Source organism: Cariama cristata, unplaced genomic scaffold (genome assembly GCF_000690535.1).
Source record: "Cariama cristata isolate BGI_N322 unplaced genomic scaffold, ASM69053v1 scaffold3509, whole genome shotgun sequence".
NCBI classification, from domain to species: Eukaryota; Metazoa; Chordata; class Aves; order Cariamiformes; family Cariamidae; genus Cariama; species Cariama cristata.
Window position 1 is genome coordinate 162,681 of NW_009637299.1, and position 21,013 is coordinate 183,693.

The 21,013-nt window shown below is 40.2% G+C and overlaps 1 protein-coding gene across 1 annotated transcript in view; it reads right to left on the minus strand.

Annotated features, from left to right (window-relative positions):
* Window positions 1–831: 831 nt before the first annotated feature.
* Window positions 832–21,013, minus strand: part of LOC104167866 (von Willebrand factor-like) — a 29,742-nt gene continuing 9,560 nt past the window's right edge. The window contains exons 3-10 of the mRNA XM_009708256.1: window positions 20,323–20,506; window positions 19,406–19,446; window positions 14,362–14,478; window positions 10,930–11,028; window positions 9,426–9,554; window positions 7,686–7,725; window positions 3,476–3,573; window positions 832–1,172 (exon numbers count right to left, since the gene is read on the minus strand). Of these exons, the coding sequence (XP_009706558.1) occupies window positions 984–1,172; window positions 3,476–3,573; window positions 7,686–7,725; window positions 9,426–9,554; window positions 10,930–11,028; window positions 14,362–14,478; window positions 19,406–19,446; window positions 20,323–20,506 (897 nt within the window). The 3' untranslated portion in view covers window positions 832–983. The remainder of the gene's footprint in view (window positions 1,173–3,475; window positions 3,574–7,685; window positions 7,726–9,425; window positions 9,555–10,929; window positions 11,029–14,361; window positions 14,479–19,405; window positions 19,447–20,322; window positions 20,507–21,013) is intronic.

The window sequence follows — 21,013 nt, forward strand, 5'->3', positions numbered from 1 at the left end:
GTGAAATTAGTACTTTGCAGTGAAACAGCTTGACTGGCACTAGATTCCACCAGGATCAACAACCCTCTGGAAAATCTTCTGTCTTCCACGGCCTGACCGACCAAGTGGAATTTAAATCCTGCTAAATTTAACCCTGGCAGCAGTAACTAGCTAAATTAAACCTGCCACTGACAATTCTGCATTTGAAAAAACTCTTAACTTTTGTAGCTAATGCAACAGATGAAGTTCTGGTATCTGGAAATAAGGGAGATTACTGATGAGCTTTCTCTTCAAGTCAGTCTGTGGAAGTGTTGAAGTAAACAGCGCTGTCCTTCAGCCCCATTTACAAGTACTGAGGACTTGCAGAAGTTACACAGCCTCTCCTCAGCACACCATTTCTTTGCATTCAGCTTCAGGAGGAGCACGTACATACATTGCAGAAAGACGTTTGGTTGCCTGAGCCATAACCAGTATTGTTGTGTGCCAAAACCATCACCCTCTTACTGTGAAGTCTTATGCCATAATTACAGTATTCCCTGACTGAAGGTGAAAAAAAAGACCAAAAACTTAAAAGTCCACAGTGTGTCACTAAGGTCTGAGGCGGGGAATGCAAGTGTAATGTCTCTGAAGACAATGCTAAATGCTTTGGGATGTGTTCTTTAAGTAGAACCAACTGTTTCTGTTACTGCGTTGTGGGTTTGCTTTTTTTGCTTTTTTTTTTTTGTTTTGTTTTGTTTTTTTCTTTTTAAATAATGTGGATTACTTTCCATGGTAAAGATGAAGGGGAACAATACAATCTGCAATATCTCTTCTATAAACCACTCCCAAGAATAATCAAAAAATGCTCCATTGTGCTAGTAGGTTTTATTGTTTGCTATGTTGATACAATTAGTTAGTCAGGATTCTACTGGATAAAGTGGTCTACAGAGAGAAAAGGAGGCTTGCACTGTAAAGTTCCTTCAGCATAAAACTTGAGATTAAACAACTGAACTTCTTGGAAATATTCAGTCTGTACACTTCCGAGAATAGCATTCACACTGAGAAGCAGAAGGGATGTAATGCTGCACCACCGTCCCATTGGCACACCGGAGGGGGATCGTGACTATGGTGGTGTGAGTGGCTGTACAGCAGCTGCACAGGTCTTCCCATTTCCCTGTCTGAACGGAGTATTGGGTACTGCTTCTGCACTTGCCCTAAATGGAACAAAGAGATACCAAGTTTGAACAGTGTCATGTCTCAGTGCAATCAGAATCCAGGTTCTTCCCTTCAAAACGTCCATGGATGACTTCACCTGGGCTTCAGAGCTCTGCTGTAAAACACGAACTCAGAAACAGATATCCGATTCCAGAGCATGGGGTGCTGGTCAAAGAGCGATGTCTTATGAGCATAAGCATAGCAAAAGAGAGGTGAAGAAACTGGTCACACAAAAACAAGCCCGTAATTTAAAATATCATAAGTGATGTCCAGGGCTACTGTGTTGGCTTCTAAGCACATATGGTTATAATCTCAGCTGTATATGAGATCATGTATTCAATAAGTGCTTTAGCCCAAACACTGCAAGACACACATCCGTTGTTGTCCTGCTGGTTGCTATTTTCCCTTGACCTACCTGTCTGGTCACTTTACTAATTTAGAACAAGCCGTCGATGCCTGTAGCTATAAGCATTCATGATGTAAAAAAACCAAATGGCCCCACATCAAACTCTGTTAAGAGTCTATTTCTTTTTGTGGCTCTGTGATCTTCTTTCTGAGATTAATACAAAAAATGTGCATAGCGTTATTAGCAAGGACTTTAGAAGAACTGTGCTCAATACCAGCTATAGCAAGAGTATTTACTTTACTCAATACATGGCCAGATTCACAATATAAAATCTGTACTTTTGCAGGGTAAACCTCCATACATAAGCTTTTATTGCGAAGGACCCCAGCGGAGGGCAACGAAGATGATGAGGGGACTGGAGCATCTCCGTGATGAGGAAAGGCTGAGGGAACTGGGTCTGTTCAGCCTGGAGAAGAGAAGGCTAAGAGGGGATCTCATCAATGCTTATAAATACCTTAAGGGTGGGTGCCAAGAGGATGGCACCAGACTCTTTTCAGTGGTGCCCAGCGACAGGTTAAGGGGCAACGGGCACAAACTGAAACTCAGGAAGTTCCACCTGAACATGAGGAAGAACTACTGTGCTTTGAGGGTGGCCGAGCACTGGCACAGGCTGCCCAGAGAGGCTGTGGGGTCTCCTTCTCTGGAGATATTCAAAACCCGCCTGGATGCGATCCTGTGCAACTTGGTGTAGGTGACCCTGCTTTGGCAAGGGCCGGGGGGGGCGGACTGGATGATCTCCAGATGTCCCTGCCAACCCTGATGATTCTGTGACCTGATTATTATTGACTTTGTGGACAAGACAAGAGGTCAAGGATTTTTTTAATGATTTTTATTTTTTTTAATGAAAGGTAAGTGGTTTTGTTGTTCTTAAAGCTTCCACTCCTATTACGACTTATGTAGCAAACAAAGACCCTTTGCCAGGTAGCTATCCAAAAAGCCTGGGCATGTACACCCTTAATACCTCTCCTCTCTATTCCCATTCTTTTCCCAGTAGTCATGGGAAAGGGAGAGATTCATTTTGCTGACTGCCTTAATAACGAGAATACGGAAGGGGGTGGGTGCCATCTTCATGATTGCCACCCTTATATGCCCTACTTTGGATTGTATACGAGGGCTGTACACAATCCGTGTATGAAGCTTGGTTATGTCAGATTGAGCAGCTGTCCTGCTACAACCCAATCTGGGAAGAGAATGTCATCACTTGTTCCCAGTGTCAGAGAGATGGGAACATCCAGAAGGGAAGCCATGCTCCTATTTCAAATGGAAGTTGCCTTATAAGGTGTAAACAGTGATGGGCAGGAAATTTAACTTTTAATCTGATTATGGAAGAAATGCACATGCAGAATGTAACAGTTTAGCGTTTAAGCTAATAGAGGAGTCATATAGAGCTTATAGAGCACAGAAGTCAAATCATAGCGCTCAAGTTTAAATGTCTTTTAAAGTATCAGGCATTTAAATACCTAGTCACACTCTCACAAATCAACTTCAGAGCCTGGAGAGGGATATGTGTGCTTAACTGTAGATTCAGATATGAAAATCAGCTTCACTGAGATGAAAATTCTTCTTTTTTATAATGTATAAAGTCCTAACAAAGCCACTTCAGACTCATTCATTTCTGATGGAAGCAAAGGTGAGTGGTACGAACAAAGTCTTTGTGTCTAACATATGTGCTTTTTTTCACGCTGGCTTGAATAGGGAAAATTCAGCATCACCAAATTACCTTAGGAAATAAGCGCCAAAGAGGTTTACACTGTTTGAGTGAATCAATGAGAAGGAGAGAAGCTGATGCTCTAGTTGCTGAAGTGAAGCCATAGTGGAGGCACAGGTTTCCCTTGTGGAAGAGAGAAAGGGGGCAAGGGCAGGTCTTGGGGTAGGGGGGTTGCTTTTGTTATTTACCTCACAATGAGAAATAGGCACTTCCTTTTCAGCCACACATCCATTGATATTCCTGTACTGCAGTCTGGTACTTACTGGTCGACATTCCACTTCCACACCTACCAAGTTAAAAAAACAAAAGTGTTCAATGTTGCTGACAATTGCTTTTTTTTTTTTTTTTTAACTCCCTTCTCGTTATTACTGAAATTGCTGTTCATGAAATGTCATTACTGGTAAGATCCCTAGCAAGAGAATGAGGTGTGTCTCCTTAGAGTAATTAATGCAGAGCTGTGTGACTATATCACACTACAGCCCTAAAATTCCACTGGAGAGAGCAGAGATTGCCTCACGTTTCTTTCCAATCGACTGCTTTGTTTTAAAGTCACTTTGCCACCTAACATCTGCATTTTATCTGTTGGCTTCTGTGTTGGATAACTCTTCTCTTAAATATAGTTCAATGGTACAGCGGGCAAGCAGGTGCACAGGAAAAAGTTGACACACATGGGAACCCCAATAACCTAACCAGAGAGAAACAGAGCACCCTGACCTGGCTATTCCTGGGGCTGCCACAGGAGAGAGATCCCGTTGTCTTGGGACAATGCCCTTCAAGATGAGTCAGTGGGAGCAGCTCTCCAGATCACCTTACAGACTGAGGTGGGTCACTGCCTTCAGGACTGTGTGGGACTCCTTCTGCGATGCTAGGGAAGAATATTTTGGGCTTCTACAAGACTTACTTATGATGGCATTTTTAGGGGAGGAACCAAAGGTGGGGGAAGAGAGGGGTTAGGGTGGGTTGGTGAGGAACAAATGTGGGAAAATGGATGGATAAAGGCATCAAGGGGTCTAGTTGCACGTTAAACAGCTGCTGGCCCGTACTTTTGTCTGACCTTGCCCTACATTTGATCACTGCAGTCTGTCCTATCTTCTTATTAAACTCCACTTCTAACTACTTGTCCTGGGTGATGGACTCTCTGTGGCTGTGTGTGTATGGCGGTGTAAGTGCCAGCAACCAGAATCAGACCACAGGTCATAGGGCCCACGAGTCTAGGTTAGCAGGGATGCAGGACCAGTTACCGGACAGAGTGAGTGCTCAAGACCACTAAGGACCTTCATCCTGATCAGCCAAAGGGGAGATCATGATGAGAATGTGGGTACTGTTTGTGTCTGCTACGGTACTGAATGTTTCTGTGCCTGTACATGAAAAACGCGCGTGTGTGTGTGTGTTGTATACATGCTCAGCCTCACTGCAGCCTGGAACTAAGGACACGGAGCTGTGGCGGCCTCGCTTCTATCAGGCTCCTAGATTTGACAACTCCTAACAGTCCTTGCACATATGGTGCATTTTGCAGGAAACTAACATGGCAAAAAGAAAAACTAGGAAAAAAAAATTAGAAAACTAATTCCGTGAAAATCTAATTTTGGGTCAATGGGAACTTTTCCACTTTCTTCAGTAAGTTATGAAATACCCTGACACTTGTTTTCCAATATTTTTGCTCTTAGTGTTGGAGAAAAAAAAGCAAACAAAAACAACAACAGGGAGAATTTACCTAACGAGAAATCCACACAAGAGGCAGTAGGTCTGGATTTGTTACGTGTGGAGAGTGCAAGCTCAGAGAATCTGCTGATCCCTCTTTGTGAAGTGAGGTCGGTTTGCTATGATCTCTAAACTGCAGTAGACGACGGTGACTCTGCTCTTTCACTTTCAAAGGGAACCTCAACATTGACATGCTCAAACACAGAATAATCCAGAACATTTTGTTCTGAACACTTTTGTCTGTTTTGGTCCACATCTAAAGACTTGTGAAGGAGCTAATGCTTTTTTAAGCGGATATTTTGCGCACTGCAAACAGTGGTTCTTTGTAGTGTTAATATAGTGTTCTGCCTCAGTGTAAAGACAGGCTCCTACTTTTACTCATTTCTAGCTAACCTATGGAATTTCCATATTTACCAGAACAGTGGCCTATTTTTTACGTACTACACAACAGCATTTCAGAGAGCTGAAGGAATTCAGCTGGCCAACAGCACAGCTAAGTAGATACATAAATTGAAGAGAAATCTATCCATCTTCCTAGCAGCAAACATAGCTTTCAATACCTTTTCCATGGGAACAGCAGTATCAAATTGGCTCTGTGCCTTGCTAAGGCTTTACATTTTATTCAAAACAAAAAAAACCCAAAACCCAACCAAAAACCAAAAAACAACTTGAAAAGTGTTTCTGGCTTCAGGGCTGGAACTGCCAGTTCTCTTTTAATGATTTCATCACTTCATTTGATAAAACTTGCCCACCTGGAAGGAATACACAATTGCGTCCACACAACTGTAAGATCCCAAAAAATTAATTGTCATCAGACTCGACACAGCTTCAACACCTGTTTGATCCTGACTTATCGACTTGTTCTTGAGTTACTCTACTACTCTCATTTACTTTTTTTGTAGACAGTGCCTCCTTTGCAAAGGCAAGTGCTTGTAACTTAACAAGAGATATGCAATGGAGATCAACAGGGAAAAGAGGTAAGAAGTAGAGATGCAATTTCTTTGTTAACTGGGAAAATAAGGAATATCCTTTGCAAATAATCAAGTCCTTTGCTAGTACAACAAAAATCTAAGGAGAAGATAAACCTGTTTACTTATGTGTTCCTATGTACTTAAAACCTGGAACAATGGCCTCAGACGCACTAATGAACTCCAATTGCTAAGACATAACATAGAAAGAGAAACTGGCTTCTTCAACAACCTTTGCTCAAAGCCACGTAGGACTCTACTGAACCAAAGGCATCACCCTGAACCATGCTTTGAACTTGAGAGATATAATATGGGACTTTCCAGTTTTGAGCTATATCCAAGCAAACATCAATGGGAATAAGGATCTGAAGGTCCATGCAATATGGGCATTTTTACGCATGCGATATTTCATTTAGATCAGTTTGCTTTCGCTGCTGCAAGGAGGTGTCACTTTTAAATCACTGTAGCTGCTAGATAAATATATACGTTGAGCTGTGCTCATTTGGAAGTGGGTTTCTCCTCTCCTGAACTGCAGATAAGCATTCTCAATTAGTAGAGCCTGCCCACCACCTTGTCTTTTAAATCTTAAAATCTAATTTTCTTAACAAATAATTTTCATTATTCCTTACTTGAAGCCTGGTAGATTAACGCTTTCTTAGCTAAATTACCTGATTGAGCCATTTGATGCCAGTCTATCTCAATAGCTTTCTGACTTCTATTTCTCAAGCTGGAACTCAGTGATTATACAGACACAGGCAATGGCTGCAAACTCTCTAGGAGTTAACATCCTTCATCAGGGGTATTATTACAGCAGTTACTGTGCCAGTGTGGTGATGGGCTGCTATGCTGGCCATCTTTTATTTATTAGCACATGCAAAAGGGGGGGAGAGTGGAAAAAAGGTGATAATGGAACACAGGCAAGATGTTGATATTTTGACTTTAAAAGGGAATATCAATCTTTTGTTACTTTTTTAATTTTAAATAAGCTACAGTATTATTAATTTTTTACTTGCAAAGGAGGAAACTGAGAGGTGGTCTGTTCACAAAAGCATCAGAGATTCATTTTAGAAATGAGAACCCAACCCCATAATCCTTTCTCATGTAAGCAAACCCCTCCTACGCTCACAGCCTGACTGACATTTGGATTATCTACACAATGATGCATGAAATTAAGAGTTGCAGGACTGACTCCTAAACTGTTGAATTTAAGATGCAGTCAGGCTGTTCAACATGAATGCACCTTCGACAAGCATTTCTCCTACCATTTTTTTGTTATTACATTATCAAAAACCAATCAAAATTACATTACTGCCATCAGGGGTGGTTTTTTTTATTTTCTAAATTCATTTTAAGTTGATTGATTATTCATGAAGCGCTTGCCTCACATATTCAGTATCAGGTTATGTGACTTGTCAACTTGTGTGTGCAATACTGTTCCTGTTATATTTAGATGAACAATAAAACAAAACATTCATAATTAACATCTGCATAAAACGTGGAGAGTATCTGTTTCTTTCCAAGCACTTGTGAATACTGTCAAAACACATGTTCCAGTGGACAAAACATGACAGCAGTATCCCAATCAGAAGGCGGACTTGTTCAATAGTTTATTTTAACCACATTGCTTAGTTCTGTTTCATTAAACTGCATCTTATGCAAAATATAGCTCCTTATCCAGTAGCTTACACACTCCGCAATTTCCATACAAGACTTCAACTTATTTACTTACATGTGTCACAGCAGGTATTGCCAAGTTTTGCAATTCTGCCCTAAGACAATAAAAAATAGAAAACTTCATTTTTGGCACAAGTAATACACATTTCTTCTCCTGGAAGAACACAAAGGGATGTTTAAAACAGGTGATTAGGCAAGACAATTGTATTTCTATATTGCACAAAAATATAAATCTACCCAAGCCATTATCTCTTTATCCATTTTAAGGTTTTCAACTTCTGATTGTATTTGTTGATAGCTGATTGGAAATAATTGACTGTATTAGAAAGTTCAACACCTGAAAATATTGCTTTCACTTTATATTAGGAGCTTTCTAAAGTAAAGACATTGAATACAAATAAATTTCTGGGAACCAGAGTGATAAAACCAATAGTATTCAAGTCTTAGGTCTGTTTAAGAAAGGAAGTTAAACAGTCCCGCTTGATTTTTGTGGCAGTATAGATGAAAGCCTGCCTATTCCACAACAGCTGAAAATGTGCAGGCAAATCATCAGGAAGTATCACATCTGTCAAGTAAGTTTTAACAGCCAAAAATCTTATTTTTCTTGTTTCATTACTACCATATAGAAAATAACTCTCAGAAATATATCTTTGGTGGAAAAATTACTGAAAACCTACAGTGAAAGTTAAAAAATGGAGAAATATCTGTACTGCAGGGTGATGCCATTGGTGCAGTAAACACCTGAATTTACATGCAAAAGTTTGTAGGCTTTTTGAATTAAAACACATAAACTTTCCATCTAGAGCCAGATGAAAACCACTAATTTTATAGTTTAAATAGTTCCTTTTGTTTGGTTTTTTTTTTGGACGGGAGAAGAATAAATGCAGTTTGGGAAGTTCTGCTTAAAAAGTAAACTATTCTTCACTGATTTTCAATGAAGTCCTTTAGAATATGATAATAACCCCAAGCCTGTAACATAATCCAGGATTTTTCTAAATCTTTGTTTATATAACAAAACTGCGTGGCTATAGTGATTTCACAGAGTGAGAAATGCACTGTAGAAGTTTTATTCTTCCCACATTATACATATCAAATCCTCCATTTCCTGGATGTATACGTAGAGAGACGTTTGGGCACAAGCTTTGTTGAAGGTTTCCTCCTTCCTGACATGCCCAAGCAAATGGGGACAGGTGGATATAAACACCTGGGTGATGCTCGATGAGCAAAAGCAGGACCCCATGTGCTACACCCCAACCTGCACTCTGTTCCTCAGTGTATGGCTTACCTCAAATCACAGGAAAGACGGGCGAACATGTTGAGCGGGGTTTTTATTATACCATTATAACAAACAACTGCAAACGTGGGAGTTTGAGTTCTTAGTGAAATTTCCTTTCCCTAACCTCACACGAGGGTAGAGGAAAAATGGCTTAGCATTTCATATGCATATCCATAGAAAAAAATTACTTAATTAGCCACTGTTTTGCTCTGCATACCAAACTGAAAACATTGTTAGAACAACCCTTTTCTTATCTTTGCTGCTTCATATGGAACAGAATTACTGCAAGCTCAGCATCGCCCCTGCAGTAAAGTCCCACATAAAACCAGCTTACATTTTAAAATAAAGAAAACTTACTTTTTTCTGAATTTCAAAGAAAGTTCAAATTCAGTTTAGCCAAGGTGCTGGGAGAGGGTTGGCGTTTCCCACCCTAATACACATAAGGTACCTATATACAGAACCATAAACATGACAGAATCTATTAGGAAACCTGGAAACAGGACCCATTTCACTACTTACTCCTTCAGCCAAACATCTTCTGGAATCAAATGGAGGACAGCCAGTGATTCTCCTTTCCCAGATAAATTCCCCTTTCTCATTTACTTTACAGGAGTGACTATCACAGCCATCCTGAAGTGATTCATTTGGCTGTAAAGATTTAAGAGCTGTTAGCTTTATACAGAAACAACATGGGACAAGAAGTTTTCAGGATACTACACAACCTGACTATTCCTTTACTGATATTTCAATTAATATGCCACGGTGGTGAAGTTCATAAAACACAGTAATCTTTAGTAAGCAGAATTGTTTATCAACAAAGTCATCATCTTGTACTTACTTCCATAGCCATATTCATTACAGCTCAGTCAAGACTGCCAAAACCTGACCTTTTTCAGCTCTTAACGCGGAAGAAATTTCCATTAACTTAAAAGAGAAACTTGTCTAACTGAGAAACTTGAGAGTTTGGTCTATGAATCGTCTTTTTAAAAGACATATATATGAATATTTAACTTCTAGCTGAGTAGGGAGCTTCTTTAGAAAAATACATAAAAACACACCCTCACCCCTACATAGAATCATACAATCATTTAGGTTGGAAAAGACCTTTAAGATCATCGAGTTCAGCTGTAAATCTCACACTGCCAAGTCCACCACTAAACCATGTCCCTAAGCACCACACTGACACGTCTTTTAAATACCTCCAGGGATGGGGACTCCACCACTTCCCTGGGCAGCCTGTTCCAGGGCCTGACAACCCTTTTGGTGAAGAATTTTTTCCTAATATCCAATCTAAACCTCCCCTGGTGCAACTTGAGGCCATTTCCTCTTGTCTTATCGTTTGTTACTTGGGAGAAGAGACCGAGGCCCACCTGGCTACACCCTCCTTTCAGGTCGTTGTAGAGAGTGATCAGGTCTCCCCTCAGCCTCCTCTTCTCCAAGCTAAACCCCCTCAGCTCCCTCAGCCGCTCCCCATCAGACTTGTGCTCCAGACCCTTCACCACCTTCGTTGCTCTTCTCATACTCACCCCATCTAAAACTTAGCTCAGGAATGGAATAAAAGAAAATGTTATATGCTGTTGTTTTGTGACAAGCTCATGGGTTTTAACCAGAAAAATATCCACTCCTGTTTAAGAACCTATCATGCTGGAGAAATTTTTCAAAATTCACATTTTCAACTGAAATTATCCATTTCTCATTTAAACTGAGGTTTTTAATTTTCTCTAAGTAGTTGTTTGAGCTCATATTCCAGTTAAAGTTCCTTGATTATATTAATGTTTGCAGGTGCATCTAGAATGCCCCTCTAGAACTTTGCACTATGATATGAAGTCTCCTTTTTTGCATTTACAAACAACAAAGCAAAAAAGAACTTTCTTGAGAAAGCATTCTGAGACACAAAAGAAAAGGAACTAGTAATACAATGCTGCCTAACAAAAAAGGAGAAAAAAAATGCACTTTCCTTGGATTCACCAGAAGTCTGTGCTACATTTACATTTACTCATAAATAAGAGTGCTTAAAACTTACCTGAAGGTATTTAAGCCTTCCATCTCTCAGCCTGATGCCACATGAAGTTGGTACACATTTTCCACAGCAAGAGCCAGGGATTTCCTGCCTTCTGTAATTCTAGAAGGTAAAGGACATTTTTCTGAATTTATTTGGTTTTAAGCATGCTTATACATGTATTTGTAGAGTTGTTTTTTTCAAAAAAAGAAAAAAAATCATTGGACAAAGTGATAGCCAGCAAAATGCTTTTTTAAACAGCAGGACTAGACTAGCTTAATGTAATTAGTTGCCTACTTCTATTTTTGGTGGGGTTTTTTGTTTGTTTTTTTTGTTTGGTTGGTTTTGGGTTTTGTAGGTTTTTTGTGGGTTTTTTTGTTTCTGTTTTGGTTTTGGTTTTTTGGGTTTTTTTTTTTGTTTTTTTTTAAAGGCTGGCATTAATCCTTGTACTGATTTATTACACAATAGGGAGAGCAGTTTACTTCCAGTAGAAAGTCTCCTGTGTCCACTAAATTCAATATTATTTGACTATAACAGTTGCGAGGTCAGGTCCACCAACCAACACATGACAGTAGGAGAGGGTACAAAAGTTATTAAAATGTTTTGAGTGACATACAGTTCTCATTTGTGGTGTGCAGGAGCTTCTCTGTAAAGCTAATGAATACTATACAGTGCAACTTGGAAAAGTAGTCTGAAGTGCTTAAACTAGGAGAAAAGGGCAAGATAACCAGTGAGCAGTGGGCAGGGAAAGGGAAGAATAAGGCTAAGGTGGAAAATTTGGACCATGGAAAGAAAAAGAAAATGGTCTGATAAAACAAGAAAGTAAGAAGAGTGTCAGAGAGGGTATGATATAACAAAATAAAAAAGGAGAGAAAGAAAGAAAAGAGGAATAATGGAGCCCCACGAATGGCACAGGAAGGAAAAAAAAGTGGCTGGGAAAGGATCATGGGAGAATGAGCAGGACAAGATGAAGAAGAAGAAAGGTAGAGAGTGGATAATGGAAAGAAAAAAAAAACAGAAAGGAACTGAGTTAACACATGAAGTGTCCCACAGTAACGTCTCCAGCTGCTACACATAACCAACAGCTGCTTATGATGAGCTGAACATTTTTAAGACAACAAACACTTTCTGGTTGAGTGAAGGCATGCATGTTATCCATATGTTTTTATATAGAAAAAGAATTTGGGGAGGGTGGGGGGTTACTATTAAATCATTGGAAGAAAACATAGGTCATTGTTATTTAGGTGAATTTGCTCTACTAGCAAAAATATAAGCACCTAAAGTAGGTCATAAAATGACCATAAAAACTGACCCTGATGAGCAGAATATGCTGCAGTTGGCTGCACTTCAATTACTAGTGCATTTACTTTCACAGCTTCAGCATCCAGTAGAAAGCAGGTGCTCCTGAGAGAATATATACTCTGAACCCACGATTTTACCCATTATGAAGGAATTGCTTTTAATCTGCGTCTACCATGAAATCAATGACTCTGAGACAGGAAAGATCCCAAGTACGTGTGTGAATCCTACTGGCCTTAGGGGGATGAAGACATTCTGTATCTTATTGGATTTTTTTTCCCCCCTCAAGCTCCACAGATTTGTTACAAAGGGATACGTACACCTAGGCCTGCAACCTCCCTTGGGTAGCTGCACATCTCCTAAACACAAGTTCATAGTGCTTAATAAGCCCAAGTCGAAATTGTCCTTCCTTCAGGGCTTTTTGTTTGGTCAGTACTTTTGGGTCAGGTGGGGGAAAGGAGCTGTTTGGGAATTGTGTGGGTGGTGGAAGAAGCAGGAGAGGAATGTTGCCCCATTTTTTTACCGCCTATTTTATTGATTCTTCTACCTTTAATGTCTACAGCTGGCTTCTTGCATTGAAAAGCAAGAATTGATGTTTGTGTATTTTTGTGTGGGAACATACATATGCACACATGTTTCTGGCCGCAGATTCATTCTAGGGTATCTGGGTTTTTTTTCATTGATCTGCCAGGTTCTATTTTGTGGAAGTGAGGAAGATGCTCAGCACTGAGCTTGGCCATTTATTTTCCTTTCAGAAGCCTGTGTCTATAATCATACTTTACAGGAGGGGTGATGTGAGGGTCCAGAACCACACAAAGTATTCCAGATTCTCCCTTTTGTCACAGGCCGCATCCATACCAGCAAATCAAAGGGTCAAGGCCAGTTTTCTGGCCCTGCAGACAAGTCGAGCATGTATGTATGTCTAAACTGCATTCTCCCCACAAAACAGGCTGGCCTTGGCTTGTCCTAACCACTGACCTGTGCCGAGACATTATCTGGAAATTTTCTAGTTAGAACAGGCCAGTGGGGACACTGCTGAGAATTCAAGATAAATGGTTGCAGGACATAATTTGAGCCTGCAGTCTTGCTCTGTTTAGTTTATTAGTACAGATGAAACCACAGAAACTTGACTTACTACATTGTCCTTTCCAGTTCTACTTAGGGATTGAAAACCGGCCTCATCCAAAACTCTGCTCCTCTCTTTTGCAGGGACCCTATCAATGTATGCCGCCCCTGGGTATCAGCTGGAAATCCGATATGATCATGTTAGAGATGTGGCTTTTTGGTCACTGTGGCAACTGTGGCAACAGCCACTGCCTGCACAGGTCCTGGGTTTGGCTGGGCCCATTGGGCTCCATCCATTACCCAGGGAAAGGCAGAAGAGGAAGGGGCATTTAAGCCTTTTTCTGTGAAACTCAGCTGCTGGTCTGTGCTCTTCCAACAAGGGGAGATTAAGCCAGCTCTGCAACTTGCTTAGGTCTCCTTCTACTTGAGGTATTGGTGCTAAGAGAGAACACTGTATGACTGAGCAGAACTAGTCAGGCACTCTGGTCACACTGTTGGTCAGTGGAGCAAAAATGGGAGCTATTTGCCTCTGGCTTTCCCAGCCAAGCTCATTCCTTGCAGCTGATGACAGCAAAGCAGCAGCAAAGACTTCAAAAAGGCCAGCAGAACTGATGGGGACTATCACCTCAAATCACCCAAGGCATAGCTGGGAACCAGACAGAAATATTATTGAGCCCAGCTATTAGACAATTTGGAATAGTCATAGGAAAGCCCTGAAGCACGGAGATCGGGCTGAGCTGCCGGTCTCTGGAGGGACAGAAAACACTGTAGGAAAGGAGACACAGCACCTTCTGTTGCAAATGATTTGCCAAACCTTCTTCTGCCCTAAAGGTAAGTAGTATAACACACAAAATAAAACATGCCTATGGACCTCAGTACTATGAAAAGTTACCTTTCCTGCACAGTGGATTTAGATCACATTTGGTGTATTTCATCTAATTCAGGGAAAGAACACAGGACCATGACTTCTTAGAAAAACTTGAAGGCAACAGGTCCTAGAGTTGCACAAGACAAACTGATGTATACAAAAAAGAATACGACCTTCTCATCAGGCCCATTCTTCACCAGAACATACAGACAACTCGCACTTACTATTGGGCATGGTTCACAGCTTAATTTTGTACATGTCAGAGTGTATCTCCGAGAAGATGCGGGCTGGAGGGAGCAGTGACATGTTGTGCATTGATCCACCATCAGGCGTCTCCATGGCTGAAATATTAGAACCAGTTTGTAAGTCAGCGACTGTCTCTTCAGCAAATCTCAAATAAATAAGCAATTTTATGTAGGTTAAATCTTTTTCAATAAATCTTGCATTGCAATTCTTTGCAAGAGAAAACAGCAAACCAATGACCCCATTTCCAGAGACCCAAATTTTTGCACCTGTAATTCCACAACAAGCGGCACATAGCATGAGGCTATTTTTCAAGTAACCCCTTTAGAATTCCTTAATCTGAGAAATGGCATTCGCATTTCTTACTTCATTGCTTACAAAGGTAGCAAGCAAGAAAGGAATCCTTGAAAGTGATGAGGAAGATTTTGTCATCAGTTATCCTGACTATGCGTTAGGTGGCTGCCACCAGTTCATTTTCCCCGAGTGTGTTTTTCCCTGTTGATGAGTCAACAAGTCTTTATTCTTGAGGCATCGCAACCCACAGAACATGGGCAGAAATTACGTGTTATTGTTCTTGTACTACTTAGAAACTCTAGAGGCCTAAAAGTTTAAAATTGAGAAAGGAGAGAGAAAGACAAAGACAAAAACAGAAACAGAATTATTGAGTGAAGAACTGGACTTGTCCATAGTTACAAGCTGAGCTGGCACACAATTCAAATTCCCTGAGCTCTTCCCCGGCACCTGGTTTGCCGGATCCCATCACCTTTTCAAAGCAAGCAAAACCGGCATTTAAAATGTAGAGCAAACATGTCAAACTATTAAATGGGAAACAAAAGGATGTGGAGTTAGTAATTGGATTCCTAGCACTGAAAGGAATTCTAAATACAAAGTCTTTCTGCCTCTCAAGTGCACAGCCTTTCATTTCAACCCCAAAATAACAAACCACTAAGGTTGAAGGGACAAAATGGGAGGAGTCTATTCAAGATTTTCACAAAGAATTTCTAAAACCTAATAAATAAGATAAACAGATACTGAATATTGCTAGATTATAAAAGCTTTGAGTTGTGCTTCAAAAATCAATGGAACGTCACTGTTGACTTCATTTGGAACAGGAATTTCCCATGCTACATACTATGCAGATCCTCGGATTCCTTTTTTTTCCTTGTTCCACACTGGTAAACACTCATTAAATAAATGGAGCAAAACTAAGAAGCTGGCCAGAGTAACAGCATAAAGGTAATGCATTTACGGGTAGTTCAGAGCTAATACTCCCAACATACACACTGAAGGACAAATGTTCTGAGTAAAGAATTTTAACCACATTCTTATTCGGCACCCCAGCACAACAGAGGTCCTCAGGCCCCAGTGGTTTTCTACAAAGCACCAGCAATAGCAGTGAATTTTTTTCTTGTTTTGTGTAGGTCTAGAAAAAAGGTCCTCCACATACAACATGATGGAGGCAGTAATACCAATGGGGAGATCCCTGTCATTTTAACAACTCAGCTTGAGACCTTGACATAGGACTCTTCACCTTTCTTGGTTTAGCCTTTTATAATGAATACTGGGTCATTAATCTGGAGGGTTAAAAGACCTCAGTGGATGCAGGCATGAGGACACAGTCATAACATTTTCCTCTTGGAGAGGGATGGATAGCAAATGTCATACAAAACTCCAGACTTCTAGTTTACTCCCAACATCGGAAAGCATTCAGACACCAGAGTGATAGTTCTAGTACAGACTACATGGCCTCACAAGGGTATTCAATCCACCGACACTACTAATGCTCTACTGGTTAGGAGCTACACACACACACGTGCATGTATATACAAAAGCCTTGCAAATCTAGGAGATGTCCTCATCATGTTGACCTGTTTCAAAACACGGTTGGGTTTGTTCTGTTTACTATCATAATCCTAGTTAATTCAGGCCCTCTGGAAGTAAATGCTTATCACAGAATGTCTCAGTAGCTCTAGGCTTTCACATCATGAAGAAAGGGTCTGTAAAGCCGCAGCTGATATTACAATTGATATCCTCACTGGATCTTCTAACAGTTCTAACATTCCAATTAAATACAAAAAAGATGGATGAAGTTGAGTTTACACTAAAATCACTGTTACAGGCAGGAACGCAGGGCTTACTAGAGACATGTTGAAACGAAATCCTCACACACAAGTGCCTTGAACTTTTGGGGGAAGGTCTTACCTTGATCCAAATTTTGCATCGCAGCTTAGTTCTATGATATTTATTTAATGTATTTAGGGATCAGCAAGCAAATGGCTTTAACAATGGCTTTCTGTGAACAAACACAGCTCAGCATGACTGAACTGAACAAAATAATGTATTGATACATCTTTTTCCCTTTATATAATACACCTATCATGTGTTTTCTTGGCTAACTTAGAATGAAAAGTCAACATCTGCTAACCCAGTGTTAGTCAGTGCAACCAAAATAACCTGCATAAAGCCCAAATCTACTCAGATCTCCTTCAAAAATGCCACTCAGTAAAAGCCTGGGAAAACAGATGAGTGATATAGATAATCCTTTTGGTAAATACAGCCACCTGCTTGGAAGTCTGCAGTTAAAGCCCTCAGCATTGTTAAGAACAGCAGAGTGAATGCAGTACACCAAATTACTGGAATATAATATTGGTAACCAGATACAAGACAAAAATGTAAAGGGATTAAGGACACAGTCAGTTAACAGAACTGCCGTAAGAGACTCAAAACTTGGAACTATTCAGCAAATGAGTTAATGGAGCAAAGTTTTCCCCTGATACAAAATGAAACCTGAAATCTATTCTTAAAGGATCCAGAATAAAGGTTTTGAAATCCAGGAAATATAAACTTCTGTGGACATCACATCTTCCTTCCTGACCAGAACTCTGGAACAGTCATTGAAGTAGAGAATAGTGTAAGACAAAGCGGTAGTAACGCCAGCTGCACAAAAGCTTTCAGATATATAGCTAATTAGGTCACAATAAGTCATTAAATTAAGCTAGTTTAATTGAAAAGTTCATTAATTTAAGACAAGAGCTAATATAAAGCCAAATTTATCTTTTTTTTTTTTAAATCAAAATGGCCACTTTGTTTAGAAATCTTTCAAGATTATATCTCAACTCGAATTTCACACTCCCCATCCTGAGAAAATATTTTGGTAACTGCGTTGTTGAATGCTAACTTCAGTAATGCTTGACATTTGCGACAGCAAGAGCACAGAAGTAACGTAACAGCTGGGGCCTACCTACACCCTCAAAATCTTGCACAGGCAGTGTTTGATAAAATGACCAATTGTCAGGAAGAACAATAACACATTTTAAAAGCTGTATTAAATGAAAAAAAAAATATTTAAAGACAGCTTTCATACATAGCCAGATAGCAAATAAGAACGAGTCAAAATGTAGATTGGTGTCAGCTGAAACACTTTATGAATTCATTCCAAATCAGGAAAATTTTATTAAGATGGGAATTTTTTTCAATATTGTAGAAGCTGAAATATATTGGTTTTAAGTCTTCAAAATACACATACTTTACATTTTGCCTTCAAAATGACATTTTGTTTCAAAATTTGCTTATGCTTCATTTGAATTTATTTTAAAATATTTTAAACCCCTTGAAAACAGAACAAACATTTTACTTGACAGATCAGGTAAACATTACGTTGGAAGAGATAAAAATCAGCTGTTCAAGAAAGAACAGCACGCAACTAGAAAGACACCTTCTTTTTGCAACACAGTAAAAAAAATACATATGCATTCCTATACAACAGAAGGTGGCAGGAGCTAGCAATTACTATACCGCATGACGTTGTCTTTACAAAATGCCACCATTAGTTTTGACAACATACTATAGAGGAGACAAATAAAGGAATAAAAGAGAAAGCAGATTATTTCACATTTTACCACTTTAAAACCCTTCTCCCACTGTTCTGACAAGAAAGGCAGAGTTATACCTTGGATTTTATTCTACAGGGAAGTAATCCCCACACAGTATGATGGATGCTCGATGACAGGGCTTTAGCTCTAACAAACTGATAAACTTAGGCCTATCGACTATGAAAAAAAACAAAACCAGAAGAAATAGATGGAGAAAGGTTCTCCCTGCCACACCTCAGAAGTCCAAAGAGATTTGGGTAAACTTACCTTTTAAATAAATGAAGAAGACAGACATACATTGACAATGCAGGAATACGTAGGTTAAAAGTTAGGTTAAATGACTAAAGAGGACCTGTTTCCCTAGGGGATGATGAGAATTTTTAGAGCTCTTTGACACCAGAGGTGCTGCCAGAATATGGATTTAGGGAAACAATGGACAATTGACAGAGCTCTCCAAAGATAAATTCGGCATAAATGACATCAGATGCTTAACTCCCATCATTCCCACTGTCATGGGCCGGGTTAAACATGTCTTAATCTATCCATTAAACATGTAGTTGAGAAAAAATTTCCTCTGAGGGTTTATCAGCAGGGATCTTGAAAGGGGACAGAGGTCAAACAGTGAGGAAACTCAGCTTTCCTGTTCCTGCTAATATCCAGGGAGGGATACCCCTCCTTCCACACAGGTGGAGCAAGAGTCTCCATCCTTTTTTTAATCTGCCTTATCCTCTAGGTAGAATATGGGAAGTTTTTGCTTCCCCAAAGTGGGCAAGGATCACTTTTGAGATTATCCCTCGCAGATAGTTTCCTGTGTGTTTGGTAGCCTGCAAGTCATTACACAACACAGATTACCACAGTTCCTAAGCACTTTTCTTTCTCAAGCATCCTTTCGAGACAAGGAAACTTCATTGTCCCTGTTTTGCAGAGATACTCGTCATCATATAGGAAGACTGTGGCAGGGTCATGAAGTGGACATACACGTACTGAGCCCCTTGCCACTGCTTTTACCCTAAGGTCTCACTTGCAGAGATTCTGTCGGAACAAGGCTGCCTTGTATGCTTACATGTATTCTGGCAAGTTTGTGTTCTTCAAAAGCTCATACATATATCTAAATGTCTTACCATCACAACAAATAAAAAGAATCGTGTCTTACCCCAATGACAGTGCCATTCAAAGGACAACCATTCAGTGGTACTGAAAAAGAAGACGATATTGCATTTAGCATTATCATTATCACGGCATTACCAAGATTGAATAAACTATTGGTATGGGGTTTTTTTACTTATTACAGTTCCAACTGAGGACATTTAGATCCAGTTTCACCATGAAGAGGCATAACTGAGCCCTCTTATGTTATACCTTGAAAGGTGGCAATTTGTCAGAGTTATCCTGCATTCCACCTCCAAATATCTCTTGCTGAGCTGTTTTTGAATAAGTACATGGCACAATATAAGTTTTCCCCTCCAGTTCAAGCCTCGCACTCTCAGAAGACACACTCAGGTTTCCTGCAAGTTACAGCGCGTATTTCCCCTCATCCTCCCACTGCTAGCTCCTCATCCTGTGGTTGCATATATACTTGTCAATTAAACATGACTGAGCCCAATTATCCAAATCTTCTGATTTGGACTTTTGACCGAAGTCTATGCTAGGAAATGGCCACAGCCACAACACTCAGAGACACGCAGAAGACAGCATGGCTGCATGCAAACTCCCTGTTCATAGCAGGCACAGGGGAGAGCGTTAAACTTTCCCAGGCCAAAAGCATCTCCCGATGCTCTTTTTTAAATGCTTGAGAATGCTGTAGAAACATAGCCTGGCATGTCTCTCTGAAACAATGTAAAATAGCTTCAACAGTAAGTAGTTCAAGAGGAGACGGTGAACATCAGTTAGAAAGAGAAAGTAATAGCAGCAGGTGCTATTGTACTCAATGTCTAAACGATACAGGAGAGCTTTAAAGTCATACTATACTTGCATAACACGCACTTTTGAAATTGCTGTTGAGAAACAGGACATCCACACATGAGATGATTCATTCTCTAGTGATTCCATTTGTCATACACAAAACCTTACCACATCTGCAGGAAGGACAGCAGTCTGTTATTTGGTCACAACGTAGTTCAGTTCCCTCTGGACAGTCAGGCACATCCATTTGAGAGCAAGAAACATTCTTTTGCTGCACAAAAACCTCATTGTTCACCCGGACACACTCATTGATAATGCAATGGTTGAAGGGGGATCGCCACTCTGTGCCGACCTGATGGGAAATGGTAAAAGGATTCGATATAGGCAGCGGTATTTGTGCCACTGGATAGAGGGAATACCACCACAGCCAACGTGTTGGTTTGCAAAAAGCACGTTTACTGCGTCAGGAACTCAACAGTTCCCCACAAATCCTTACCATTCAATTAGTTTATAGAACAGTTTGCTGCTTGGTTTGTAGAGTATAAGAGTTACAGGACTACTCTTAAGGTGAAAAATAAAGGGGCAGATGAAATGACATACGAAGAAGAAAAAGCAATTCTTAATTGGATTTAAATCTCCATTTGTTACCCGGTAGCTGGCTGCACTGCACTGCGCTGCGCTGTAGCTGAGCTGGCCCTCCTTCTGCTGGAACCTGCTGCAAACCAGCTCTACTAAGCCCAAAGGAGCCTTTGGCAATAGGCTCTAGACCTGAAAATACTTGCAAACGTAGAAGAGACTGGATCCTGTTGACAGTCCTCCTGATTGTAACCACCCATGGGTCAGAGAAGGCGGGAACTTC